This window comes from Typopeltis vanoorti, chromosome 6 (genome assembly GCF_054136105.1).
Source record: "Typopeltis vanoorti isolate ZY-2024b chromosome 6, IOZ_Tvanoo_1.0, whole genome shotgun sequence".
Lineage (NCBI taxonomy): Eukaryota > Metazoa > Arthropoda > Arachnida > Uropygi > Thelyphonidae > Typopeltis > Typopeltis vanoorti.
Window position 1 is genome coordinate 48,552,183 of NC_143554.1, and position 24,885 is coordinate 48,577,067.

General features: G+C 37.4%; 1 protein-coding gene across 1 annotated transcript in view; it reads right to left on the reverse strand.

Moving 5' to 3' along the window:
- The window catches only part of LOC150105439 (polycystin-1-like protein 1), a 724,085-nt gene that overhangs the window by 438,580 nt on the left and 260,620 nt on the right, over window positions 1-24,885 (reverse strand). The window contains exon 21 of the mRNA XM_090394152.1: window positions 6,169-6,405. Within this exon, the coding sequence (XP_090250278.1) occupies window positions 6,169-6,405 (237 nt within the window). The remainder of the gene's footprint in view (window positions 1-6,168; window positions 6,406-24,885) is intronic.

Sequence of the window (24,885 nt, forward strand, 5' to 3'; positions counted from 1 at the left end):
CTCCAATTAATGTACCCATAGTTAAACTCTGGTTAGACTCTGGTCTTGCAGACCATGCTCTAGATACCCGCCACAGAATACGTTGGAAGAAAGCCAAAGTAATACACCGCAGCAAGTTTAACTACGAAAGATTATTCATAGAATCAGCCTCAGCTCTAAAAAACGTTCCAAACCTAAACAAATTTGGGTGCATGAGACTGCCCAAAATTTGGGAGACTTACATCATGAGAACATCAACCCAACGGCCAAGACAACACAATATAGCCTGCTAGGGGGAAACCATTAGGACTTTAGGAACAACAATAGTTTCTGATCTTCTGTCTCATTTGCTTTGTATAGTGCCTGCGTGCACATGCCATATTTGTATGTTCTCATGAAGATGGCAATGTGACATTGCCAAAATATAAGAAGTATTTATTAAAGTTTCTTTTAATTAATATTCCAGTATACTTTGTAAATTCCTCATCATCATCATCACCAAATTCCTGCCATGTACCCTCAAGGGGTGTTCAGGATATGATAGTACTACATGAAAAAAATTACATCATTACTAACTTCCTATCTACAATTTTCCTCCAAATCAGTCTGTTACTTGTCAAGACTCCAACATTATCAGATCTTATATTTCTATCGTCTAAGGCACTTTGTACAGTATCAATCCACCTATATCTTGGTCTTCCTCTCGGTCGTTTTGCTGCCAACCTGGCAGAGAACACTTGTTTTGCTAATCTTTCTTTGCCCATTCTGTTTAAGTGACCATACCACCTGAGATTAGCTCTGCTAACGCATTCCTGGATGCTGACAATGTCAAGTTCTTTCCTAATATCTTCGTTTTTAATATGATATTGCCATTGATTACATCTGTTCATGCCTATAATCTTTCTCAGGAATCTCATGTCTGCGGTCTCTAGTTTTGGGTCAAGTGTTTTACTTCTGACCCAGCTCTCAGATCCATAAGTTAAAACTGGTTTGAACACTGCCTTGTATACAGCTAATTTAGTGTTCCAACTAATTTCTCTCTTATTCCATATGAATTTATTCAATTGACTTCCCACCATACCAGCTTTGCTGATTCTGTTGTCTATTTCTATATTTAATTTACCATCTTCAGTAAAAATCATGCCTAAGTAGCTGAAATGTTTTACTTGTTCCACAGGTTCTCCATTCACAACACAGTTGACATTTTCAATGATTCTACCTATTTTCATTGTCTTTTTATTGCTGACCTTCATACCATATCTATTATAACAGCTATTCAATTTAGTCAGAGAATCTTGTAGACTTGTAGAGAATTTATTTAGAAGTATAACATCGTCATCCGCAAAGAGTTAACATTAACATCTCCAATTTTGATATCATGTTTAATACCACTTTCCTTCATAATGTGATCCATATAGATAATGAATAACAGATGGGATAATGTACATCCTTGTCTCACACCAGATTTAAAATTAAACCAACTTCCTGTACTTCCTTCAATTCTAACTGCTGACTTACAACTCAAATAAAGACTAAGTGTTGCTTAATATAATGTCCCACTGACACCTATAACTGCAGCGTATTGAATAGCTTCTCTCTTGGCACCTTGTCGTATGCCTTTTCCAGATCGACAAAACTTAAATACAGATCTTTGTTATATTCCCATGCTTTCTTGACTATTTATCATAAAGTGAAGATCTGATCCTGACAGCCTCTATTTGGCCTGAATCCAGCTTGTTCTTCACCAAGCTTTTCTTCCACAATTCTTCTCAACCGTTTCTGACAAGATCTAAACTTGCATAGATCTTGTCAAGAACACTCAGTAGGGAAATACCTCTGTAATTCTCACATTCAGTTTTATTTCTCTTTTTATATATGGGTACTATGAGAGCTCTACTCCAATCATCGGGAATTCATCCCTCTGTCCAGGCTTTCTGAACTATGCAGTGCAGCCACTGTAAGATTCTTATACCACCATACTTGAGCAATTCTGGTCGAATATCATCTACTCCTGCTGCCTTTCCACATTTCAAGCCTTTAATGGCTTTTTCTACTTCAAGTATGGATATGTATTCCTGACTGCATGCCTGGGCAGTGTTTTTTTACCACTGTGCTGTCATCACTGCTTGTTTCATTTAGCAGTTTTTCAAAGTAATTACTCCATACTTCAAGGATATCTTTTTCTCCCGTTTTCACGTCACCTTTATCATCTCTAACATCTTTTTACAGCACTCTTTCTTCTATTCCTAAGCTTCTTCAAAAACCTCCAGAATATTTTGCCACCTTCTTGATATTTATTTTCTATATTCTTGCCAAAGTCCTCCCATGACTTTTGTTTAGCTAGTTTTACACAGTGTTTAGCATTCTTGCATTTGTCTCTGTATTCTCTAAGAGCACAAGCTGACTTATTTGAACAGGAACTTTTGATATGCTTTCTTCTTTTCCTTCACTGCCTCGTTAAATTCCAGTGTCCACCAAGGAGTTCTGATTTTTTTATTCTTGCAGACAAGACAACCTCACCACATGCCTCTCTGACAGAATCAATCAATGTTTTCTTCAGAGTTTGCCACTGAATATCCAAGGTTTGATTCCTGTTCTAAAACTCTTTCATTTTTTCTTCAATATTCTTTGTGTATTTTAGTCTACAGTTCACATCTGAGAGCTGCTCAACTTTTATTCGCTTTAAAACTTTCTTACATGTTATTCTTTTGAATATGAAATTCAATTTTATCCTACTCAAGACTAAATAGTGATCACTTCCAATTTCAAATCCTCTGTACACTATGGTGTCCTGCACCAGGGAGAAAACATCACTATCAACAATAACATACTCAATGAGACTTTCTCTCCATGTGAATTTGTGCACATTTTTATGTTGGAACATGGTGTTAGGAATAACCAGTCCATGTCCTGAGAAGAAATCCAACAGATATTTGCCATTATTATTAGCTTTGCTCTTTTCTCCAAATTTTCCCAAAACATTTTTGTATGTCTGACAATCGCTTCCTACTCTGCTATTTAGATCCCCAACAAGGACCAACTTTTCCTTTTTCATTGTGTCAGTAGCTTTCTCTAGAGCCTCAAAAAATTCCCCCACTTCTACTTTAGTAGAACCTTCTGTGGGACCATAGGCACAAATAAGTCCCATTGTCCAGTTCTCCATTCTCATATTTGCCCACATTACTCTCCTTGAGAATGACTGCCATTCAAGAAGATTAGCCTCATATTTTGTGTTGAATACAATGGCTACTCCTTTTCCTTGATTGTCACTCCTGAATATAACATTTTGTATTTATTGCTCAGAAAGATCTCACCAGTTTTTGTCTTTTTTGTTTCAGTCACCCTTATTATGTCGATCTGGTACTTATCTAATTCCTCAGCTAACTCCATTTCTTTGCTATTCAGGCTTCTTATGTTGATAGTACCGATCTTTAACTCTGGTGATGTTGAGTTAGGGTTTGTTTTCAGATTTGTTCCAGTAGCTGACTTTTTGCTGTTCGCCCTGGTTTCCTGGAGAAAACAACAGGGGCTTTGTTTAACCGAGTGACGCCCCAGCTGGCATGAAATTTTGTCATGTTGTACCATCATTTTGTAATTTGGTTCAACCAATAAGAATACAATTTGGTCGGCTAAATCCCAAATTGTCAGCCCATTCTCATTCGTTCAGTATCCATGTAGATACCCAACAGGGTGCACCACGAGAAGGTGAGGATCGGACATTAGGTCAGAAGCCCTGGTCGGTTCTTCGCATTCCTTTAAAGGCTATGTGGAGGTCTCCTCTCAGTTATACAGCTTTGACCCTTAAGCACCCCGTTGTAAATTCCTTAAATAATTTAATAGTCATCTGTTTCTAACGTATAAGCCTTTCTACAAGAAAAACCCATAGTTAAAGTCTCCCATAATGATTGTTTAGCCTACATTCATTATGTTAATTTGCTGATAGATGGAATCTATGTCTTCCTGTGGAACCTCTAGTCTATAGAGGTTCCACAGGCACCCAACAAAGTATTTTTTCCTATTTGCCTCTTTCTCAAACCAGACAGCCTCAAATGAATCTTCTCCCTCATACCTAATATCCTCTTTAACTTCTAACTTTGTTGGTTGTAATTAAGATGTTAATAAGATGGGTTATATTGTTTGGTGTTTATAAATGTGTGTGTGTGTGTGTGTGTGTGTGTGTGTGTGTGTGTGCCACATCTGAGATCAGCATGTGGTAGATTTTTGATGAACACTGACCATACTTGTAAAATTTATTCCTTGTCCAAAATTGAGCTTCAAACATAGACACACAACTACGGTCCACCGTAGATGCAAAAAACTCACCCACCTCTTATCTGTCCAAACCTCTTGCACAGTAGGTGACAAGACTAATTTCTGATTACCACGAATTTCATCCAAAAAAAAAAAACTATAGATATATTATTATAACTATATAGCCTATTAGCAAGGCTACATATCATATACCTATTCATCAATGTGTCACAAAAAGAAATCATAGAACTACTGCAAAAACTGTTTCCAAGATACAATCACATTATTTAAATATTAGTGCAACAACACTTTTTTTCAGTTCCAGGACAAATGCTTTGAACAGAAAGAAGATATCTGGCTATGAGCTCATCGCTATCTCTACTTTTAGCTGAAAAAAGTTGTTCATGGTGTTGTCTGAAAATCAGGCAATGGACAGCTAGCTACCATATGCAACCAAAATTTGACTATGGTATGTAGATGGCCTATTTATCATATGGTTCAAGATTCACAGAAGAACTTTTAAGATTTTACCAAATATCTAAACAACATCCATCCTCCTTTAAAGTTCACCATCATATAGCAACAGATCCCTGCCTTTTTTAAACATCCTTCTGAAAGTCTCTGAACAGAATAAACTCAGTTATATTGTATACAGAAAAGCTACACTTACAGGAAGATATCTCCATATATCTCACAACATCCATCACAAAAAAAAAAAAAAAAAATCATGACTACAGAGGGGCTCTGTAGTACACTTATATTATTATTATTACACGACACCTTCAGGTTGTCCAAAGACTCATCGAGGGAGGCCACCTACTCTACAGCTCCATCTGCACCACTCAATCTACCAATTACAACTAACTGCAACCACACCAATGCCATCAACTGCCAACCATCCCCACTAATATTTCCACAGAAAATCACAGACATCCATGTCCACTGAGGGATTTGAACCCGCAGCCTTTTGTCTAGAGAGCGGATACACTAACCACTCGGCCAACCAGGCCAGTGGGATATCTAATCTGTAACACAAGATTTCTGAAATACTAAGGAAACGAGTAGCACATACCATTTACAGTAACATCTCAGGTTCTTCCCATCATTCACAAAAAAACCAGGGATATACAAAATTCTTTGTTCCTGTAGCAGGTGCTATGTTGGACAATTACGATATGCAGCATGAAATATGCCCACTGGAGCATATCAAAAACATGGGAAAGAAAATAAAACAGATTTGGATATCAGCTTCTTATACAGAAAAATCTCCAAGTTCTCTCAAATCAACAATGCAATAACAATACTAATAGCAATGTTTGCTGATCTCATAGATCTCTATATCACCATTATTAACCATTGTTTGCACTAAGTTTGCACTATCACAGACAAATGGATATTTCATCCCCTTCATATCATTTCCCATATCATTAATATACAAATTAAACTGCACTGAACCTAATATAGAATCCTTAATGTAGCACTTCACTCGTCACTAGCATTCTCATGGATTCTGTTTCAGCATATACTACACTCTTGTGCCTGTTCTAAATTCTACTCCTCAATACATCACACTTTGGTGTCTGTTCTGGCATCTACTTAACCAAACCACTCTCTGATTTCTCTTTGCCACTACTCTCCTATCCATGTCATTAGTTTATATCCATCTCATAAGCTCCAATATATGCAATGGAGTTCTATGTGGTACCTGTTAAATGCCTTTGCAAAGTCTAGCAATATGATGGCGCACCATTTCCTTTATCCAAGTCAACTGTCATTTTAGTATCGAATTTTTTTCATTTGCCTACTTACTGTATGTTAAAAACTTATGTCTGAAATCATTTCTATAAGAATGTTCAAAGTGTAATTTAAAAAAATTAATGACTCTCATCTTTAGGGTTTGAACAATAATTTCAATTTAATTTATAAAATGGCTCTCACCTTTAGGGTTTGAACAATCATTTCTCTTATGCCAGTAATAATGTCTAACAAATATATTTCATCTTGATCTTGTATGTCAAGGTCAAGCATGCATAGAGAAGAATGCATAAGATGATTCAGCACTAACTGCAATTCTTCTTTGAGCAGAGAAGTTGGAAAATGTCCTCCAAGTTCAGTAAAATATTTACTAATTCTTTGGACAATATCTCTTGCTGTACTGAGTGCTTCAATTGATACCTAAAACAAAGATGATTCAGTTGTAATGAAAATAAGTAATGCTGTATAATAAGCCATGATCAGCTAACAAAAAAAAATTAATAAATAACAATATTATAGGTATTTGTTAATTCATATATAGAGAGATGCAGTAATTTTTTGTGGTTATTATTATTATTATTATGTGACACCTCCACGGAGTCCAAAGATGCATCGAGGGAGAGTGTGCCAACAGCATCAAATGATTGATCTCCTTCCAACTACTAACTGTTCTCAAACTTGCTCAACTTTTTGCATGAGCCATTAGTTAACTTTATACAAGACCTATATTTGAAACTCCTTCATGAATTTTTTTTTCATGATGTTCTAACATCTCCATGGAAAATATAGCAACAAAATAATAAACTATATTCTGATTAATCAGATAACTCCCATCATATAGTCAGATAAACCAGAAACAAATATCATGGAACAACACAATGAAATGCATTTATCAGGTACAAGGGCAATCAGTGAAAAGTCAGCTGTTGTGGAACATACTCAGCATGAGAAGAATTAAAGATGGGCACCATCAACATATGAAGTAACAACATAAAAGGAGTTGAACTGGCAGAAAAAAATTAGAGAAGTACCATGGAAACATAATTGGTATTATTTAGCCAAAGAAGAATAAAACACATGAGATCTTGCTAAACAATAAATATACAATTTTATATTTGGGCAACAGTGATCAGCAGAAGTAAGTTATTTCCATCTATAGTCCCACAGGATTTTCTACTTAGGGAAGAACTGGTTGGTTTTTCAATTCACCAGAGAAGTCAGCTGACAAAGAAAACAAAGAGCCGTCTCTCTTGTAGATCTACACAGCAGAGTAGGAATTGAATCCCCCACACATAAAGAAATGTTTTAAGAGTATTTGGAGAAAAGGGAAAAGCTAATAATAATGATTGTAACTAGTCCATGCATCTCAAACAAAAATGCTACTGGATTTTTGTTTGAGATGCATGGACTAGTCATCGTTAACATTGTTTTTCAACAAAAAAAGAAGTGCACAATTCATATGGAGAGAAGCAGTAAGGAAAAACATATCTTGTTGACTATGTTATCATAGATAGTAATATCACACAATAGATAAAGGGGATATAGAGGATTAGTTTTAAACAGAATAAAAATGAAAATCATATTGAAAAGAAAACATGTAGGAAAGTTTAAAAATGGATTGATGTCCAGCATCTTTTAGAAGTGAACTGTAGACTGATCTCCACAAATGACAGTCACAAAATAACCAAAGTGCTAGAAAACAAGAACCAAACCTTAGAATATCAGTGACAAACCCTAAAGAAAGCACTAACATATTCAAGATAGGAAGTCATCAGATTTGCAAACACAAGAGGATCTAAATTTTACAGTGGACACAAGATGTTTCAGAGGCATCCTGGAAAAAGAAAAAAATAATATTGAAAGTTAATAGCATGTAGGTAAACATGTGCACTGAGAGATTATTATAATTATTATCTGAGACCTCCAGGGAGTCAAGTACTCATCGAGGGAGGCTATAAATCACCCAAACCAACTGTCATATCGTCTCGTAAATTCATTTACACAATATGCACTCACTACCCCTAAAGGTAAACTGTGTTTACCTTTTACCCCTAGCTCTTACCCATTTCTTGAGTGTGAACAAACTCAACTTCCATGGATGTCCCCATGTTTTCATCACACGATATCCTATAACACCCATTCAAAAGTTTTTATACATCTATCATACCTCCTCTCTCTCTTTCTCATGCTAAGCAGAGTCTGTGATCCACATACTTGCAATCCATCCTCATAATCTAAATCCCATAATCCACAGATAATCTTTGTAATTCTTCTTTACACTCTTGACACAGCTTCTTTATTCACTTGGAACCAAGGAGACCAAATCTGTGCACAATAACCCAGGTGTGGTTGTATCAAGGCCTTTTAATGAGGCAAAATGATTTCCTTATATGTGAAGGTTCGCTTCAAAGCATAATTATCTTTTTAGCTGTATTTAAAATTTTGCTATGTGACATTTGAACTTCAAATTCTTATCCACCATTTTATGCCAAGATCCCTAGCCTCATCAGTTTCTTGCAGCATAACCTTACTAATATAATATGCTGCTGGAAATCTCATCATCCCAAAGTGTATAACTTTACACTTACTAACATTAAACATGACGGCCATTTTTGTTTGTCCAAATTTCAGCCTATTTCAAATCATTTTGTAAGGGATGCTACTGATATCCAGAATTTTGTAATTCTGGATATCAGTAGCATCCCTGATTGCTCTGCCTATCTTTGCATCAACAGGAAACATTTGGATATTTGATGTTAGACCCTGCCGGATGTCATTAATGTATAGATTGAACAATAATGGCCCAAGGACTGAACCCTCAGGTACACCACTGGTCACCTTAAATCTGTCAGATTCACACCCACAGTATAACACCTTTTGATATCTGCCTGTCAACCATCCACTGATCCAAGTCAAGAGTTTATATTCCAATCCCATATTCTCCACTTTATGCAACAGCCATTCATGTGGTATCCTATCAAATGCCTTAGAAAAATCCAATAGAAAAATCATTCCCTTTATCAAACTTGCCTGTAATATTGTTATTAAAATATGAGCAAGTTGCTAAAACATGACCTTCCTTTAGTAAAACCAGTGATTCTTCTTGCAGAGTATAGCTTGTCTACCCATTTCTATATGTAAGTTCTTACCAACTTCTCTAAAATTTTCACCATCACATTAGAGATACTGATAGGTGAGTGGTTAGACACATCAGTTTTTGCACCACCCTTGTATAATGGGATTATCATACATTCTTTCCATTCTTGTGATATCATTCCTGAGGCAAGACTCAAGTTATACAAACATGTGAAAGGCCTGCCTAGCCAATTCAGCTGAACATTTCTTTAGTAAACATGCTAATATTCCATCTGTCCCTATTGACAAATTCTTATCCAGGTTATGGAATAGCTCTTCAACCTCATTCTCACACACCTCATAACGGTTCATCCAACATAGCATTAGCATTATGCACCATGTACATACTAGAAAAGTGAGCACTCATTAATTGAACAATCTCATTAACTTCTAACACTAGAGTACCATCTGCATTCAATAAAGTTATTCTTCCACATTCATTCCTTCTTTTGCTTGTGGAATAATAATAAAATTCTTTTGGATTGACTTTAGTTTGCATAGTCAATTTATTTTTATACTCAGGCCAGAGCTTTATATACTTCATAACTCCTCTCACTCTTATACTCATGATATTCTTTATATAATATCTTCTTCTTGTGGATGTCTTTCTTAATAAGCTTGTACATCCATTTCACTCACAACCTATTTATTCTTAACACTAGGGATATATTCAGAAGCAATTTTTCAAAGATTCCTATGCATTGCTGACATTTTTCTCATTGAGTAACTGATGCCATGGGACCAAATATAGTATTCTCCTAAGTTGATCATAATTTCCAGCTTTGTAGTTCAGCATGTAACCTATTCTAATTGGATCATCAGTACAATTAGATACTTCCCAAGAAAGAACAGCATAATCGCTGTCACCAACTGGTGGTAAAATATCTGTATTCTCAACAGAGACCCTTCTGATTATTATTATTATTATTCAGGCCTCCATGGAGTCAAAAGACTCATCGTGGGAGGTCCTTCCTAAGAAACACAAAGTCTATCGAGACTCATCGAGGGGAGGTCCCCCCCCCCAAGTAAAACAAAGTCTATCATACCACTCCTTGAACTCATTGACCGTTCTCGCTCTCACCATTCCATCAGGCAATGCATTCCATGGTTCAACCACTCTCCATACAAAGAAACCAATCCTCACCCTCTTGCTCACAGTTTCCTTTTGTAATTTCCAGGGATGGCCTCTTGTCATCACTCTTCCCGCTGTTCAACCAAGCGAAAGAACTCCCCAGTGTCAACCCTGTAAACACCTCTTAACAATTTAAAAGTCTCAATCATATCACCTCTCCTCCTTCTATCCACCAAACTCTGCAGTCTACATTCCCTCAGCCAATCCTCATAACTATCATTGTACAGTCCTGAAACCATCTTTGTTATCTGCCTTTGTACCCTATCCACAGTTCATTTATCCCCTTCAAATCCTGGGGACCAAATCTGAGAACAATAGTCCAAGTGTGGTCTGATCAGGGTCATATACAACGGAATGATAACTGTTTTATCTCTGCAGGTCAGCGTCCTTCTCATTATTGCAGCAATCCTCTGTTATACCTTCGCCACCTTTGCAATATGTCTCCTAAATTTCCAGTTTCTATCAATTATCAACCCCAAATCTCTTGTCTCCCCCTACTTCCTCCAGTATAACTCCTCCCATAGATTATGTAGTGTCCCATCATTGTTTCCCAAACCTCAAGACCTTACATTTTGCTGCATTAAACCGACACCTCCCCATTAATTTGCCCATCTATCTGGCTTATTCAAATCCTCTGGCAGGGCTGCCACATCTGCACTATTACTAATAATCCTTCCCAGCTTCGCATCATCTGCAAACAACTGAATATCCCCTTGCAATCCACTGACAATGTCATTGATATAAAAGTTAAACAATATAGGTACCAGTACCGAGCCCTGTGGGACCCCACTTGTAATCCTCTGCTTCCTTGAAACTGCCCCACCATACACAACTCTCTGATACCTATCAGACAGCCAATCCTGAATCAAGTTGACCAATCTGACATCCAGACCCATGTGTTGCAACTTAAATATCAGCTTATCATGTGGCACCCTGTCAAATGCCTTCGCTAAGTCTAAAAAAAGTGCAGTATATGCCTTTCCCCTCATCTAATGTTCTTGTAACTTTATTATAAAAGGCTAGCATATTGCAAAAACAAGAGCGCCCTTTCACAAATCCATGTTGACTCTCACAGATAACATTACCCTCATCTGCCCAATGCTGTATACGGTCCCTCACTACTTTTTCCAAGATCTTACTAACTACTGATGACACATAAACTGGTCAATAATTAGACACTTCCATTCTGCTACTACCCTTATGCAATGGCGCTATCTTACCTTCCTTCCATTTCATGGGCACCTTTCTAGCAGCTAGACTTTCATTGGAAAGCCAGGTCAAAGGCACTATCAGTTCCCTAGCACATTCTCTCAAAACTTGTGGTGAAACACCATCCAGTGCCACAACTTTACTGACATCCAGAGTACTCAGTATTTGAAACACACTCTCCTCCTGTACCTCTAAACCTCGAACCTGCTGTATCCCTCTAGCATTAAAACTGACTCCTCTAGAATGAAATACTCCCCCAATAAAGTGTTCATTGAACAATTCCACTATGTCCTCTGCATCAGTCACTCTATTCCCATTTTTATCCCACAATATCATTCTTCCACAGTCATTTCTCCTCTTACTGGCCACATAGCTAAAAAATTCCCTAGGATTTTCTTTGGATCTTAGGGCCAATCTCCTCTCATATTCCAGTTTCGCTTTCCTTACCACACTAGTCACTCTTCTTGCCTGTGTCTTATACTCTTCATGCATCTTCTCTTCACCTGTCCACAGCCTCTTTTTCGCATGCAATTCCTGTTTAATATTGTTTGTCATCCACTTTACTCCAAATTGTGTCCTCTTGTTCACTCGTGGTATACAACTTACCATTGCTGCTAACAAATATTCTTTCATAATTTCCCACACACTAATGATATCCCGGCCTTCCAATTCCTCCCTCCATGAAACTTCCCCAAATTGACGTCTTAGACTATTATAATCACCTGCCTTATAATTCCACATACGTTCCTGTCTCTTTGATACTCCTGCATGTCTATTCATTTTCGAAGTCAAAACCATATGGTCACTCTCTCTAACTGGTGGGAGAGATGTCATCTCAGTTATTATCAACTCTTCTGAAGCTATAATCAAATCCAAAACTCTTGAACCTCTTATTCTCTCTATTACATGTTGCCTAAGACATTTGTTCCTCAAGAATTCTAGAAATTCCATTCCCTTATTGCTACACGCATCTTCCTCTCCCCAGCTTATACTACTTCTGATGCTCTGAACAAATCCAACACTCTTTGACCTCAAGTTCTTTCTTTCACATGCTGCTTGAGAAAGTTGTCTTGCAACAATTCAATAAATTCCTCTTTATTCTTATCATGAATTTTTTCTTCTACCCAATCAATGTTTGGATAATTAAAGTCACCCATAATAATCACTCATTTAGTACTCATAAGGCTAAATTTGCAATGCATTTCTTCATCCCCTGCAACTGAACTGCAGGGTCTGTAGCAACACCTCACCATATATTTCATTCTGTTAACTCCACTTCACACCAGATAGCCTCAAACTCATTGCTACATGGTAATTGTTACTATCATTGTTTTCTTGTGTTTCTATCCTAACTGGACTTAGTCATCTGATATCATTAGTAGTAGTAGTACTCCCTACCCTCATCTCCTCTCCTATATCATTCCTAAAAATAGTATACCCACACTCAATCCCAGTTACCATATCTGATTTCTATAGCCAGTTTTCACTAATATCAACAATCTTAGGCCACATCATATTCAATAAAGCAACAACCTCAACCCCTTTGTTTCTGATGCTCCTGGCATTCGTGTGCAGATATAACAATTTACCAACTAGCCAATTCTTATAAGCAGATATACAATCTATTGGTCCTTGTTGTAGAACTTTCTCTTTTCCCTTCCGAGGCATACTCAAAAGGTCCAAATCCAAAACATATTTTCCCACCTCTTTCCTAGATGCATAACCACATTCAAAGTGATTCATATCTTTATTGCATCTGCATACCACAGTTGAACTTTCACACATATTTTTCCTATTCCTCCCTTGATGATCTAGTTTCCTTGACTCTTTACATTAGGTCTCATACCAATAAGTAATTTTTCTAGGCTCTTGATGCCAAATGAATTCAAGTGCAGGCCATCACTCTTATACAAGTCTTCTCTGTCATCACAGAGATGACCCGATACATCTAAAAACTGGCATCCATTTCTTTATTGCATCTGCATACCACAGTTGAACTTTCACACATATTTTTCCTATTCCTCCCTTGATGATCTAGTTTCCTTGACTCTTTACATTAGGTCTCATACCAATAAGTAATTTTTCGAGGCTCTTGATGCCAAATGAATTCAAGTGCAGGCCATCCCTCTTATACAAGTCTTCTCTGTCATCACAGAGATGACCCGATACATCTAAAAACTGGCATCCATTTCTTCTACACAGCCTATACATGGAATCATTTGCTATCATTGCCCTCCTTCCTAACTCAGTACTATCATATCTAGGTAGCAAACCTACATATTTTTACTCTCTTACATTTCTTTCTTGCTTCTTCCAACAGACCTTTCATATCTTCTCTCATACTATATTTGTTGCTATTTAAATTATTAGTGCCTATCAGAACTACCATCTCTTTTACTTTTGTTTTCAGTTTTTCAATTACATTTGTAATTGAAAGGTCTGCCACATCTGCACTATTACTAATAATCCGTCCCAGCTTCGCATCATCCGCAAACAACTGAATATCCCCTTGCAATCCACTGGCAATGTCATTGATATAAAGGTTAAATAATATAGGTCCTAGTACTGAGCCCTGTGGGACCCCACTTGTAACCCTTTGCCTCCTTGAAACTGCTCTGCCATACACAACTCTCTGATACCTATCAGACAGCCAATCCTGAATCCAGTAGACCAATCTGACATCCAGACCCATGTGCTGCAACTTAAATATCAGCTTATCATGTGGCACCTTGTCAAATGCCTTCGCTAAGTCTAAGAAAATTGCAGTATATGCCTTTCCCCTCATCTAATGTTCTTGTAACTTTATTATAAAAGGCTAGCATATTGCTAAAACAAGAGCGCCCCTTCACAAATCCATGTTGACTCTCACAGATAACATTACCCTCATCTGCCCAATGCTGTATACGGTCCCTCACTACTTTCTCCAAGATCTTAACAACTACTGATGACACACAAACTGGCTTATAATTAGACACTTCCAGTCTGTTACCACCCATATGCAATGGCACTATCTTACCTTCCTTCCATTCCCTGGGCACCTTTCCTGCGGCCAGACTTTCATTGAAAAGCCAGTTAAAGGCACTGTCTTCCCTAGCACATTCTCTCAAAACTCGTGGTGAAATACCATCCAGTCCCAAAGCTTTATTGACATCCAGAGTACTCAGTATCTGAAACACACTCTCCTCCTGTACCTCTAAACCTCGAACCTACCCTATCCCTCTAGCATTAAAACTGACTCTTCTAGAATGAAATACTCCCCCAATAAAGTGTTCATTGAACAATTCCACTATGTCCTCTGCATCAGTCACTCTATTCCCATTTTTATCCCACAATATCATTCTTCCACAGTGATTTCTCCTCTTACTGGCCACATAGCTAAAAAATTCCCTAGGATTTTCTTTGGATCTTAGGGCCAATCTCCTCTCACATTCCAGTTTCGCTTTCCTTACCACACTAGTCACTCTTCTGGCCTGTGTCTTATATTCTTCATGCATCTTTTCTTCACCTGTCTCATTATATCTCTTCCATAGCCTCTTTTTCACATGCAATTCCTGTTTAATATTGTTTGTCATCCACTTTACTCCAAATTGTGTCCTATTCCTCACTCGTGGTATACAATTTACCGTTGCTGCTAACAAGGGTAAATTGTATACCACTTTCATAATATGAAGTTCAAGATGTGGTTGCAGCAGCACGAGGTGATGGAATGCATAAAGGTGAGGATAAGACAAGTATAAATGGAAATCAGAGTCGGTATCAGGGAAATGGAAGTGATCAGATTGAAGCGAGAGGAGTGGTATAGCAGCTAAAAGAGAGAATGTTGGTGCTGGTAGGACGGCCTCAAAGACACAGGGATTGTTATGTTTGTACACTTATGTAAGGATCATTCAAAATAGGAAAGAGAGATGAGTTTGTTACATTGAATGATTCAGTAGGTCCAATGATAATTGGTATAAGTGAAACTTGGATGTCTGAGAAGGCAGTGATGTCAGGAATAGAAATCAAAGCACATATAATTTTCAGGAAAGATAAGAAGGTGAAAAGAGGGGCGGGGGGAGTTGCTGTTAATGATTACAGGTGTATTGTGTACACAAAGTGAGATGTTGATAGTGCATGCACAGATTTTGAATCAGTGTGGTCTGAAGTTGAAATTAACAGGCTAGTATATCTGATAGGATGCTCTTATAGGCCATGGAATGTAGAGAATACTGATTGTGAAATGGTTAAGCAAATTGACTGGACATGTAAAAAGAAGGTGATCCTGTTGGGAGACTTTAATTATAACAATATAGAATGGAAGGAGGAGATAGTGTATGGGAACAAGGAGAGCGAGTCTGTTAAATTTATGAGAGATAAATTTCTTAAGCAGCATGTGACTAAAGCAACTAGAGGGTTTAATGTTTTGGATTTAGTGATAACTTCACAAGATGTAGTTGGTAATGAGGAGCTGACACTGCTGCCATTGGTGAGAGTGATCACAAGGTGTTTTGGATTGGTGAAAAAACAAATATTAAAGCCAAAAACAGATAGCTGTGGAAGTATACAGTGATTATGGGAAGCTGTTTAGTCAATTAGCATCACTATGTTAGGTAGATGAGCTGTGCAGAAAAATGTTGATAGTGTATGGAAATTCATAAGGCACTGTCTGACCAAGCAATGTATAAACACATACAAAGGATTAAGCGAGTATATATAGAAGGAGTGAAATGGATGAAGAGTAAATAAAGCAAGCTGTGCTGGAAAAGAAAATGCTGTGGAAGAGGTACAAGACAGTTGGTTTTGATCAGATCCATTAAGAGTATAAGGTGCAAGCTAGGAAAGTGATGAGGATGGTGAGGAACGAAAAGGTGCAGTATGAGAGGAGATTGGCTGGTCAGGCCAAGGTTAACTCAAGGGAATTTTTCTGCTATATGAAAATCAAGAGAAACAATAATTATGGAAGGTAGACACAAGTAGAAAGTCATGGCAACAGAATAACAGTTGAAATGATATAGTGGAATTAGTGAATGAGCACTTTATCAGCATATATCATACTGGTGTAAATGATGCAGTGCAATATACAGAAGGGAAGCAAGCATCAGGAGATTTGGAAGTGAAAGAATCTGGGGTGTATCAGGTTTTGATTGGGTTAAATGTTAATAAGGCTGTGGGAATGGATGACATGTCACCATGTATTTCTAAGGAATGTGCACAACATTTGGCTATGCCATCTTGACCTGGTTATTGAATGAAAGTGTTGTAATGGGTAAGAGTTCTAAAGGAGTGGAAAGAAGGTAAAATAGTACCACTTCACAAGCATGGTTCTAGGCAGAAATTTCCAATTAGAGACCAGTCTGTATAACTGCAGTTCCAATGAAGGTGTTGGAGAGAGCGGTTAGGAATAGAGTACAAGATTGGGTTGATAGATATAGCATTCGTTATGATGGTCAGCATGGATTTGTAAACACATAATCCAAGTGAGTCCAGAAATTTTCCTCACTGACAAATAAACTCAGGTTCTACATCAAGCACTCCAACTTCATTCTTAGTCTATGCTGAAACATGCAGTAAATGATAAACAGTCATGAGTAGGTCTAAATCTGACTTCATAAAGGCCAGCAATGGAAATCTTACATCATGACCAAAGAAACTGTGCCTTCTGGTCTCTAGCAAAAGGCACGGAATACAATTTCTTCTTACTTGTACTTCAACCTTCCTCTCTCTCTCTCTGATGCTAGATTGCATCTGGTATCACTGTTACAGCACTGAAAAATAAAGCTGATCTCCTAACATTTCTCTTTTCCTCCAACTACAGCATAGATGACCAAGACAAACGGCCTCCAACCATACCAGGATTTGAGTATGTCCCCGTGGTTTTTCAATAAAAAATATACCAGAAAAATATTAAATAATTTAGACACTAAAAATTCTTCTGGTCCTGATGACATCTTGCTAACTGTATTCAAACACTGTGCTCTAGAGAAACTACCTGTACTGCATCATCTCTACAATCTTTTATGCAGTAATCTACAATTTATCTGACCCTTCAGTTATCAATCAGAACAGTGAGTATGGATAATTGATGTACTGTTATGTGATGCTCTGCAGAGTAATTAATTGAAGGGTCACTGTTTTGAAGGTTAAGTATATGGTAGATCAGTGTATTTGAGTGCTATATTCCAATGTGGGGAAGTATTCATATATCCAGCCTATTTTAAAAAAAGGAAGCCATCAAATTAATAGCCAATGAACATCACCTAAATACTCTTCAAAATGATGAAGAACATCATCAACAGTCAACTTCTCTACCATCTGGAAGTGTCACCAGTTAATCAGCAATCATTAATATGAATTCTACTAATCTTCAGTCTCTCCTGGCATAACCATATCACATTAATAGCTTCCTCAGCCTCTAAAACATTAGCCATTCTTTTCTGCTCAAGATGTTATTCACCTATCCAACCAGCTATTAACTACAGGCAAATCCCAAATCTGCCCATCTTAGAATACTGTTCACATGTTTAGGATGTTGCACCTAAAACTTCCCTAAAAATTCTCAATACTGTCCAGAGGAGAGTAATTTGGCTCATTGCTGATCCCGGCCTTACCGATTTACCTCGACTAATATCTTTCAGAATCATTGTTTCAGCAGTGTGTCTGTTTTAGAGGAAGAACTTCCATGGTCACAGTTCCATTGAATTCCTCCATTGAGAGGAGTGGCTACCATTCCTCTTCTTTCTGTTCAGCCTGTTAAAACAAGAATAGCAGTAGCAACCGGCATCCTTTTTCAGTACAGCTTCAAACAAACTGAATCTCCTTCTCTTATTCCTCTTTTATCTCATCTACCTTTCTCTCTTCTCTGAAACAGCCTTCCTCATGAAGTATTTCCAAAAATGTATTAAATTTATTATTTATTAAAATAAAGAACCGGAATATACTCACTGGCATTCATGAGTTGCCTTAGTGCAGACTACTCGCTAAGGCAACTTGTGATTGCTGGTGAGTGTATTCCCGTAAGCTCTCTGGTCAGCATTTTTTACAAAACTTTCATAGTTTCTACATTCAGCTTTGAAATAATGCTGGATTTAATATCCACTTTACTTAATATAATTTTACATTGCTGAACTGATGCCTTTTGTCTCTTTATTTTAGTTATACTTTCACACACTGATTGAGAGTTTGCTTATGAAAAATAAACCTCTCTAACATTTCAAATTCCTTAGTACTGAATGAGAGTTTCTGCTCCCTTAAGGTTTCTTCTGGGTCTGGCTACTGCTGGGGGGGGGCTTAAAATTTCAGGGGTGTTTTCCTCGAGAGAGAACAATTTGAGTCTCCAGGGATTGGCGTTTTCCAGCAGAGTTCTAGGGGCTGTGTCGGTGGGTGCCTTTCCCTGTAATATGAGTGGTTCTGCTCAGTGGCAGGGTGAGCCTGTCACTGAGTGGAACCAACGCTGAGTTGGACGATCTTTCAGTCAATTGTAGGGAGTGGTCTTGGGGATCGCCTAATTTTTAGAGAGGTGCTTTACTTAAACAGTGCCTGGTCTGTTTAACTGTTTGGTTTTCTGAGGAGAACCACCAGCTCAAAACCACTCTCACGCCAGTGAAACCTTATCAAAATGGACCAAATAAAGGTGAATATATATATATATATATATATATTAGGATAACCAAGTTATTTTATAAACTTTGTTATTTTAACTCCTAATCCCAAGTATGCAAACAATTAAGTTTGCACCTGGAACAGAGTTCAAGTCTAAAGATGGTGCAACACCAGAGCAACTCATTGTAAAGGTGGGTAAAGCTCTGATCACTATTCTTAGTATTTTCCCATAATATAAAGCACATCTCATTAGAAGATGTATACTGCAATGCATTATGGGTGGGGTCACTACCCAGACCGGTTTCAACCTTTTTTGAGGTATCCTCAGTGAGTAGCTAGACCCTAAATACCAAGGTTATAGTAATACGGAGCGTTATCAACTTTACCTATAGAAGTTGCAAATAGGTAAAGTTGATAAGGCTCCGTATTACTATAACCTTGGTATTTAGGGTTTAGCTACTCACTGAGGAGACCTCAAAAAAGGTTGAAACCGGTCTGGGTGGTGACCCCACCCATAATGCATTGCAGTATACATCTTCTAGTGAGATGTGCTTTGCATTATGGGAAAATACCAAGACTAGTGATCCGAGCTTTACCTACCTTTACAATGAGTTGCCCTAGTGTTGTACCATCTTTAGACTTGAACTCTGTTTCATACGCAAACTTAATTATTTGCATACTTGGGATTAGGAGTTCAAATAACCATGTTTATAAAATAACTTGGTTATCCTAATATACAATATCCCCAAGTTAAAAAGTTTATTACACACACACACACACACACACACACACACACACACACACACACACACACACACACACACACACACACACATTTGGGCAGCGTTAGCGTTTATGTTTTCTATGTGGTTCGCACTAAGGCAACTCGTGAATGCTGATGAGTGTATTCCCGTAAGCTCTCTGGTCAACTTAATTTTATGAAACTTTCATAGTTTCTACGTTCTGCTTTGAAATAATGCTGGATCTAATATCCACTCTCTCTATGGTCAGATAACTACAGAATTAATTCAGAGAAGTGTGGCTATTAGGTCTTTAAATTATAGTCTCACAGATATATCTGTGAGATTTACCAAATTTGGTAAATTAATGAAAACAAACTTATGTGCTGTGTGCCTGTCACAGTTTCATTGTGTTTTGATGATGCTGGGTAGAAAACCAGCAAAACATTATTAATATTATTATTATTCAGTAACCTCCATGGAGACAACAGTGTAACATCCTGCCTTTATTAATATTAAAACTGCAATCCCACTCATTTGTCCGAGCTAAAGTCTATTCAAATCTTCTTGTAGAGAATTAAAATCACCAATATTCCTGATAATTCTACCTAATTTTGCATCCTTGGCAAACATTTAAAGATCCCCTAGTTAATTCACATGACATATCATTAACAAATAAGTTAAATATTAGGGAGCAAGAAGAGAAATCTGAGGCATGCGACTGGTCATCTTCCTTTTTTGAGAAATGGCTCCATCATACACTTGCTGGTATCATCCAGTGAGCCAATCTCCAATCCATCTAACCAATATATTATCTATCTCTATTCTCTGCAGCATGTACATCAAATTATCATGTAGTAATCTATCAAATGCTTTCGCAAAGACCAAGAATATCACTGTATATATGATTCTCTCTTATCCAACGAACTTGTCACCTTATCATAAAACATAAGCAGAATGCTAAAACAAGACCTGCTCTTCCCAAACCCATGCAGAACATCATAGAGAATGCTATGTTCATCAAGCTAATCCTTTTCCATTTGTAACCAATTTTTCTAATACTTTGATCACAACTGCAGGTATACAGACTGGTCTATAACTGGAAACTTCTGTTCTCAAACCATGCTTGTGGAGAGGGATTATTTTGCCTTTAATATAATTAACGGCTATTTTAGCCTGTTTTTGTTTAGGAGTATCCCTATTATTTAATACACTGGCTAACATAACTCAAAAGGGGCATTATGGGCGAGTATAGAAGGCGATTATGGCAGAATAAAAAATGTGGAAAAATTATGTACATACCTTGTTTTTGGTTTAAAGATGCCTTCAAATCCAAGCTCTTGTTGAAAGGTTGTATGTAAACGTGGGGGGGGGGGGGGGGGAGAACACGGGGATGTGCTTGAGACACGGGAAATAAGTTTGGGAATCCGGGTTACTATTAATAATATATATATAAATATATATATATATTATTTTGTTGTGGGAGAGGGGGGGAAGGAAAAGAAGGGGAAGGGTATCCTTATGTGGAAACTGGGGCAAGGGTTTACGGGGTGTGGACTGTTTCGGTCATCGTCTGACCATCGTCGGAACTTTGTGGGAATGACTGTAGGGCTATGTCAAGGCTGCAAGATGTATCTGCCAAATTTGGGCATTTGTTGTCGCTAAATGGCCAGAGGCATGGCTTAATATGTAAGTTTTGGAACGTCCAACATTCGGAAATTAGGTAGGGGCGGTGGACGTTGATAGAATTTCCATCGCATTTTATGGCAATAGTTTCGGATATTCTAAGCATCGTTTCGTTTTCTTGTTTATCAATGATTATGGCTTTGTCAATTTGGGAGATGTGTTTTAGTTCAAGGGCGTGAGCTGCAATTTCTGTCTTCCCTGTATTCTGTGGTTTGTTTTTCTTTTTGACGATGCGATGTTTTTTCGTGTTCAGATATTCTGGAATGGGAATATTGCAATCCCTGAAGTGCTCTTGTAGTCTAGTCAATAACGACCTAATTGTAGAGCGTGTAGGTGATGTCACAGTCTTTTTGACAAGGAAATTTGTAGACTACATTGTGGTGTTCGAATAATTCTTTGTGAGTGAGAGATTTAGTAGGTTTTAGGAGAGTTGCTAATTTATGGTTTGTGGTGAATACTAGCTTATAGTCCGTGTTTTTGAAAATGTATTTGTAAGCCTTGTTGTAGAGCCCTTGTTGTAGAAGCCATAACAGAATTGCCACGAAGATATTTCACAAACCCACACATGTCGGAAACTACCTCCAATTCAATTCATACCACCCATATTCTGTTAAAATATCAGTCATCCTATCACAATTTATCAATGCTTACAAATTCTCCACCAACAGCAATTTTCTTAACACTGAACTCAAGTATTTAACACAGGTTTTCAAAAATGGCAACTATCCCACGCATCTAATAAATTACGTGAACTATACGGCAAAATCCCGTCTTAACAATAATACAACAAAAGCAGACTTCCCGACACGTATGGTCATCAAATTGCCATACATCCAAAACACATACAAGGCTTACAAATACATTTTCAAAAACATGGACTATAAGCCAGTATTCACCACAAACCATAAATTAGCAACTCTCCTAAAACCTACTAAATCTCTCACACACAAAGAATTATTCGAACACCACAACGTAGTCTACAAATTTCCTTGTCAAAAAGACTGTGACATCACCTACACGCTCTACAATTAGGTCGTTATTGACTAGACTACAAGAGCACTTCAGGGATTGCAATATTCCCATTCCAGAATATCTGAACACGAAAAAATATCACATCATCAAAAAGAAAAACAAACCACAGAATACAGGGAAGACAGAAATTGCAGCTCATGCCCTTGAACTAAAACACATCCCCCAAATTGACAAAGCAGCCATAATCATTGATAAACAAGAAAATGAAACGATGCTTAGAATATCCGAAACTATTGCCATAAAATGCGATGGAAATTCTATCAATGTCCACCGCCCCTACCTAATTTCCGAATGTTGGACGTTCCAAAACTTACAAATTAAGCCACGCCTCTGGCCATTTAGCGACAACAAATGCCCAAATTTGGCAGATACATCTTGCAGCCTTGACAGAGCCCTACAGTCATTCCCACAAAGTTCCGACGATGGTCAGACGATGACTGAAACGGTACACACCCCGTAAACCCTTGCCCCAGTTTCCACATAAGGATACCTTTCCCCTTCTTTTCCTTCCCCCCCCCTCCACCACAACAAAATAATATATATATATATATTTATATATATATTATTAATAGTAACCACGGTTCCCAAACTTATTTCCCATGTCTCAAGCACATCCCCATGTTCTTCCCTCCCCCCCTCCATTTACATACAACCTTTCAACAAGAGCTTGGATTTGAAGGCATCTTTAAACCAAAAACAAGGTATGTACATAATTTTTCCACATTTTTTATTCTGCCATAATTGCCTTCTATACTTGCCCATAATGCCCGAAAATATATATATATATACCCCCTTTGAGTTATGTTAGCCATTGTATTAAATATAAGGGACACTCTTAAACAAAAACAGGCTAAAACAGTCGTTAATTATATTAATAGTGTTTAAGAGGAGTAGCATGGGAATTTCCCAGAAATTATACTTAATACCTTATTTTGCCTTCTTTCCATTCCTTAAGAACCTTCCCAACTGCAAGACTTTAATTAAATACACAGGACAAGGGTATCACTCACTCTTTTGCACATTCTTTAAAAATATGTGATGATATGTCATCCATTCTCACAGCCTTGTTAACATCAGACCCAAGCAAAACTTGATACACCTCCGATTGTTTTACCTTTAATTCTCACCTTCCATCTATATGTTTCATAGCATCAATATACACTGATGAAGTGTTCATTAAATAATTCGACTATATCATTTGATATGGTCACTCTGTTACCATATCTATCCATCAGTATCAACCTGTCATAATTATTTATCCTATTGCTTGCCACATGGCAGAAAAATTCCCTTGGATTAGCTTTGATCTAAATGGTCAATCTGCTCTCATATTCTACTTTTTCTTTTTTAATCATGCTTATAACTTTTATGGTCTGCACATGTTATTCTTCATGCATCTGTTCACAGCAAACTGTCTTGTACTTTCTCCATTACTTTTTTTGTAACACTGCCTGCTTGATTTCACTGATCATCCATCTCACTCCTACTCTTTATTTACTTAATTCTTAATATGCAGTTATGCATTGTTTATGTTAGATACTGCCTTATCATTTTCCATGCACTGTCAACATCTTTAATACACAATTCATCAACCCAATGTACTGATGCTAGTTGGCTATGGAACTTCTCATAATCATTCACCTTATAGTTCCACATATAGACCTTCCTGATAACTTTTTTTCTGTTTGACTACCTTCCAAACCAATACCTCATGATCACTTTCACTAAGAGGTGGCAATGTTGATACCTCATTCACAGCCACATACTGTGAATATATCACCAAAATTAAAATGATAAACCGATAACCAATAAACCTTGTGTTGCTTCCATCAGGTGCTGCTTTAGATAGTTATCCTGCAGAATCTCAACATATTCATTCTCCTCATTACTATACACTATCCCTTCTTTGCACTCCATATTCCTATAATTAAAATCCCCATTAGGATAATGTTCCTTTTACTTGCCCAGCTAATTTGTCTAAACATTTCACAATCAATACTTTCCATATTTCCTGGACTATAACAGACATACTATTCTATTGAACTCAACTGCACACCAAACAGCTTCAAAATCTTCACACATACTATTTTCCACTTTGATTCTCGAAGGACACAATTCCTCTGCTAACATAAAAAATATGTCCCCCACCCCTACATTCTTCATCTTACTCTCCTTTTGAAAAATCCTATATCTCCTACCATTTCAAGTTCTAACAGTATATCATCCTCAGTCAGCCAAGTTTCACTTATGCCAATTATCTTTGGGCATAATGATTTCACAATGCTACAAACTCAGCTCCTTTATTTCTGATACTCTGTACATTAGTATACAAGCATAACTCTCCACTCTTTGAGGCCATCCCTTCAACACAATCACTCTTTACTCTCT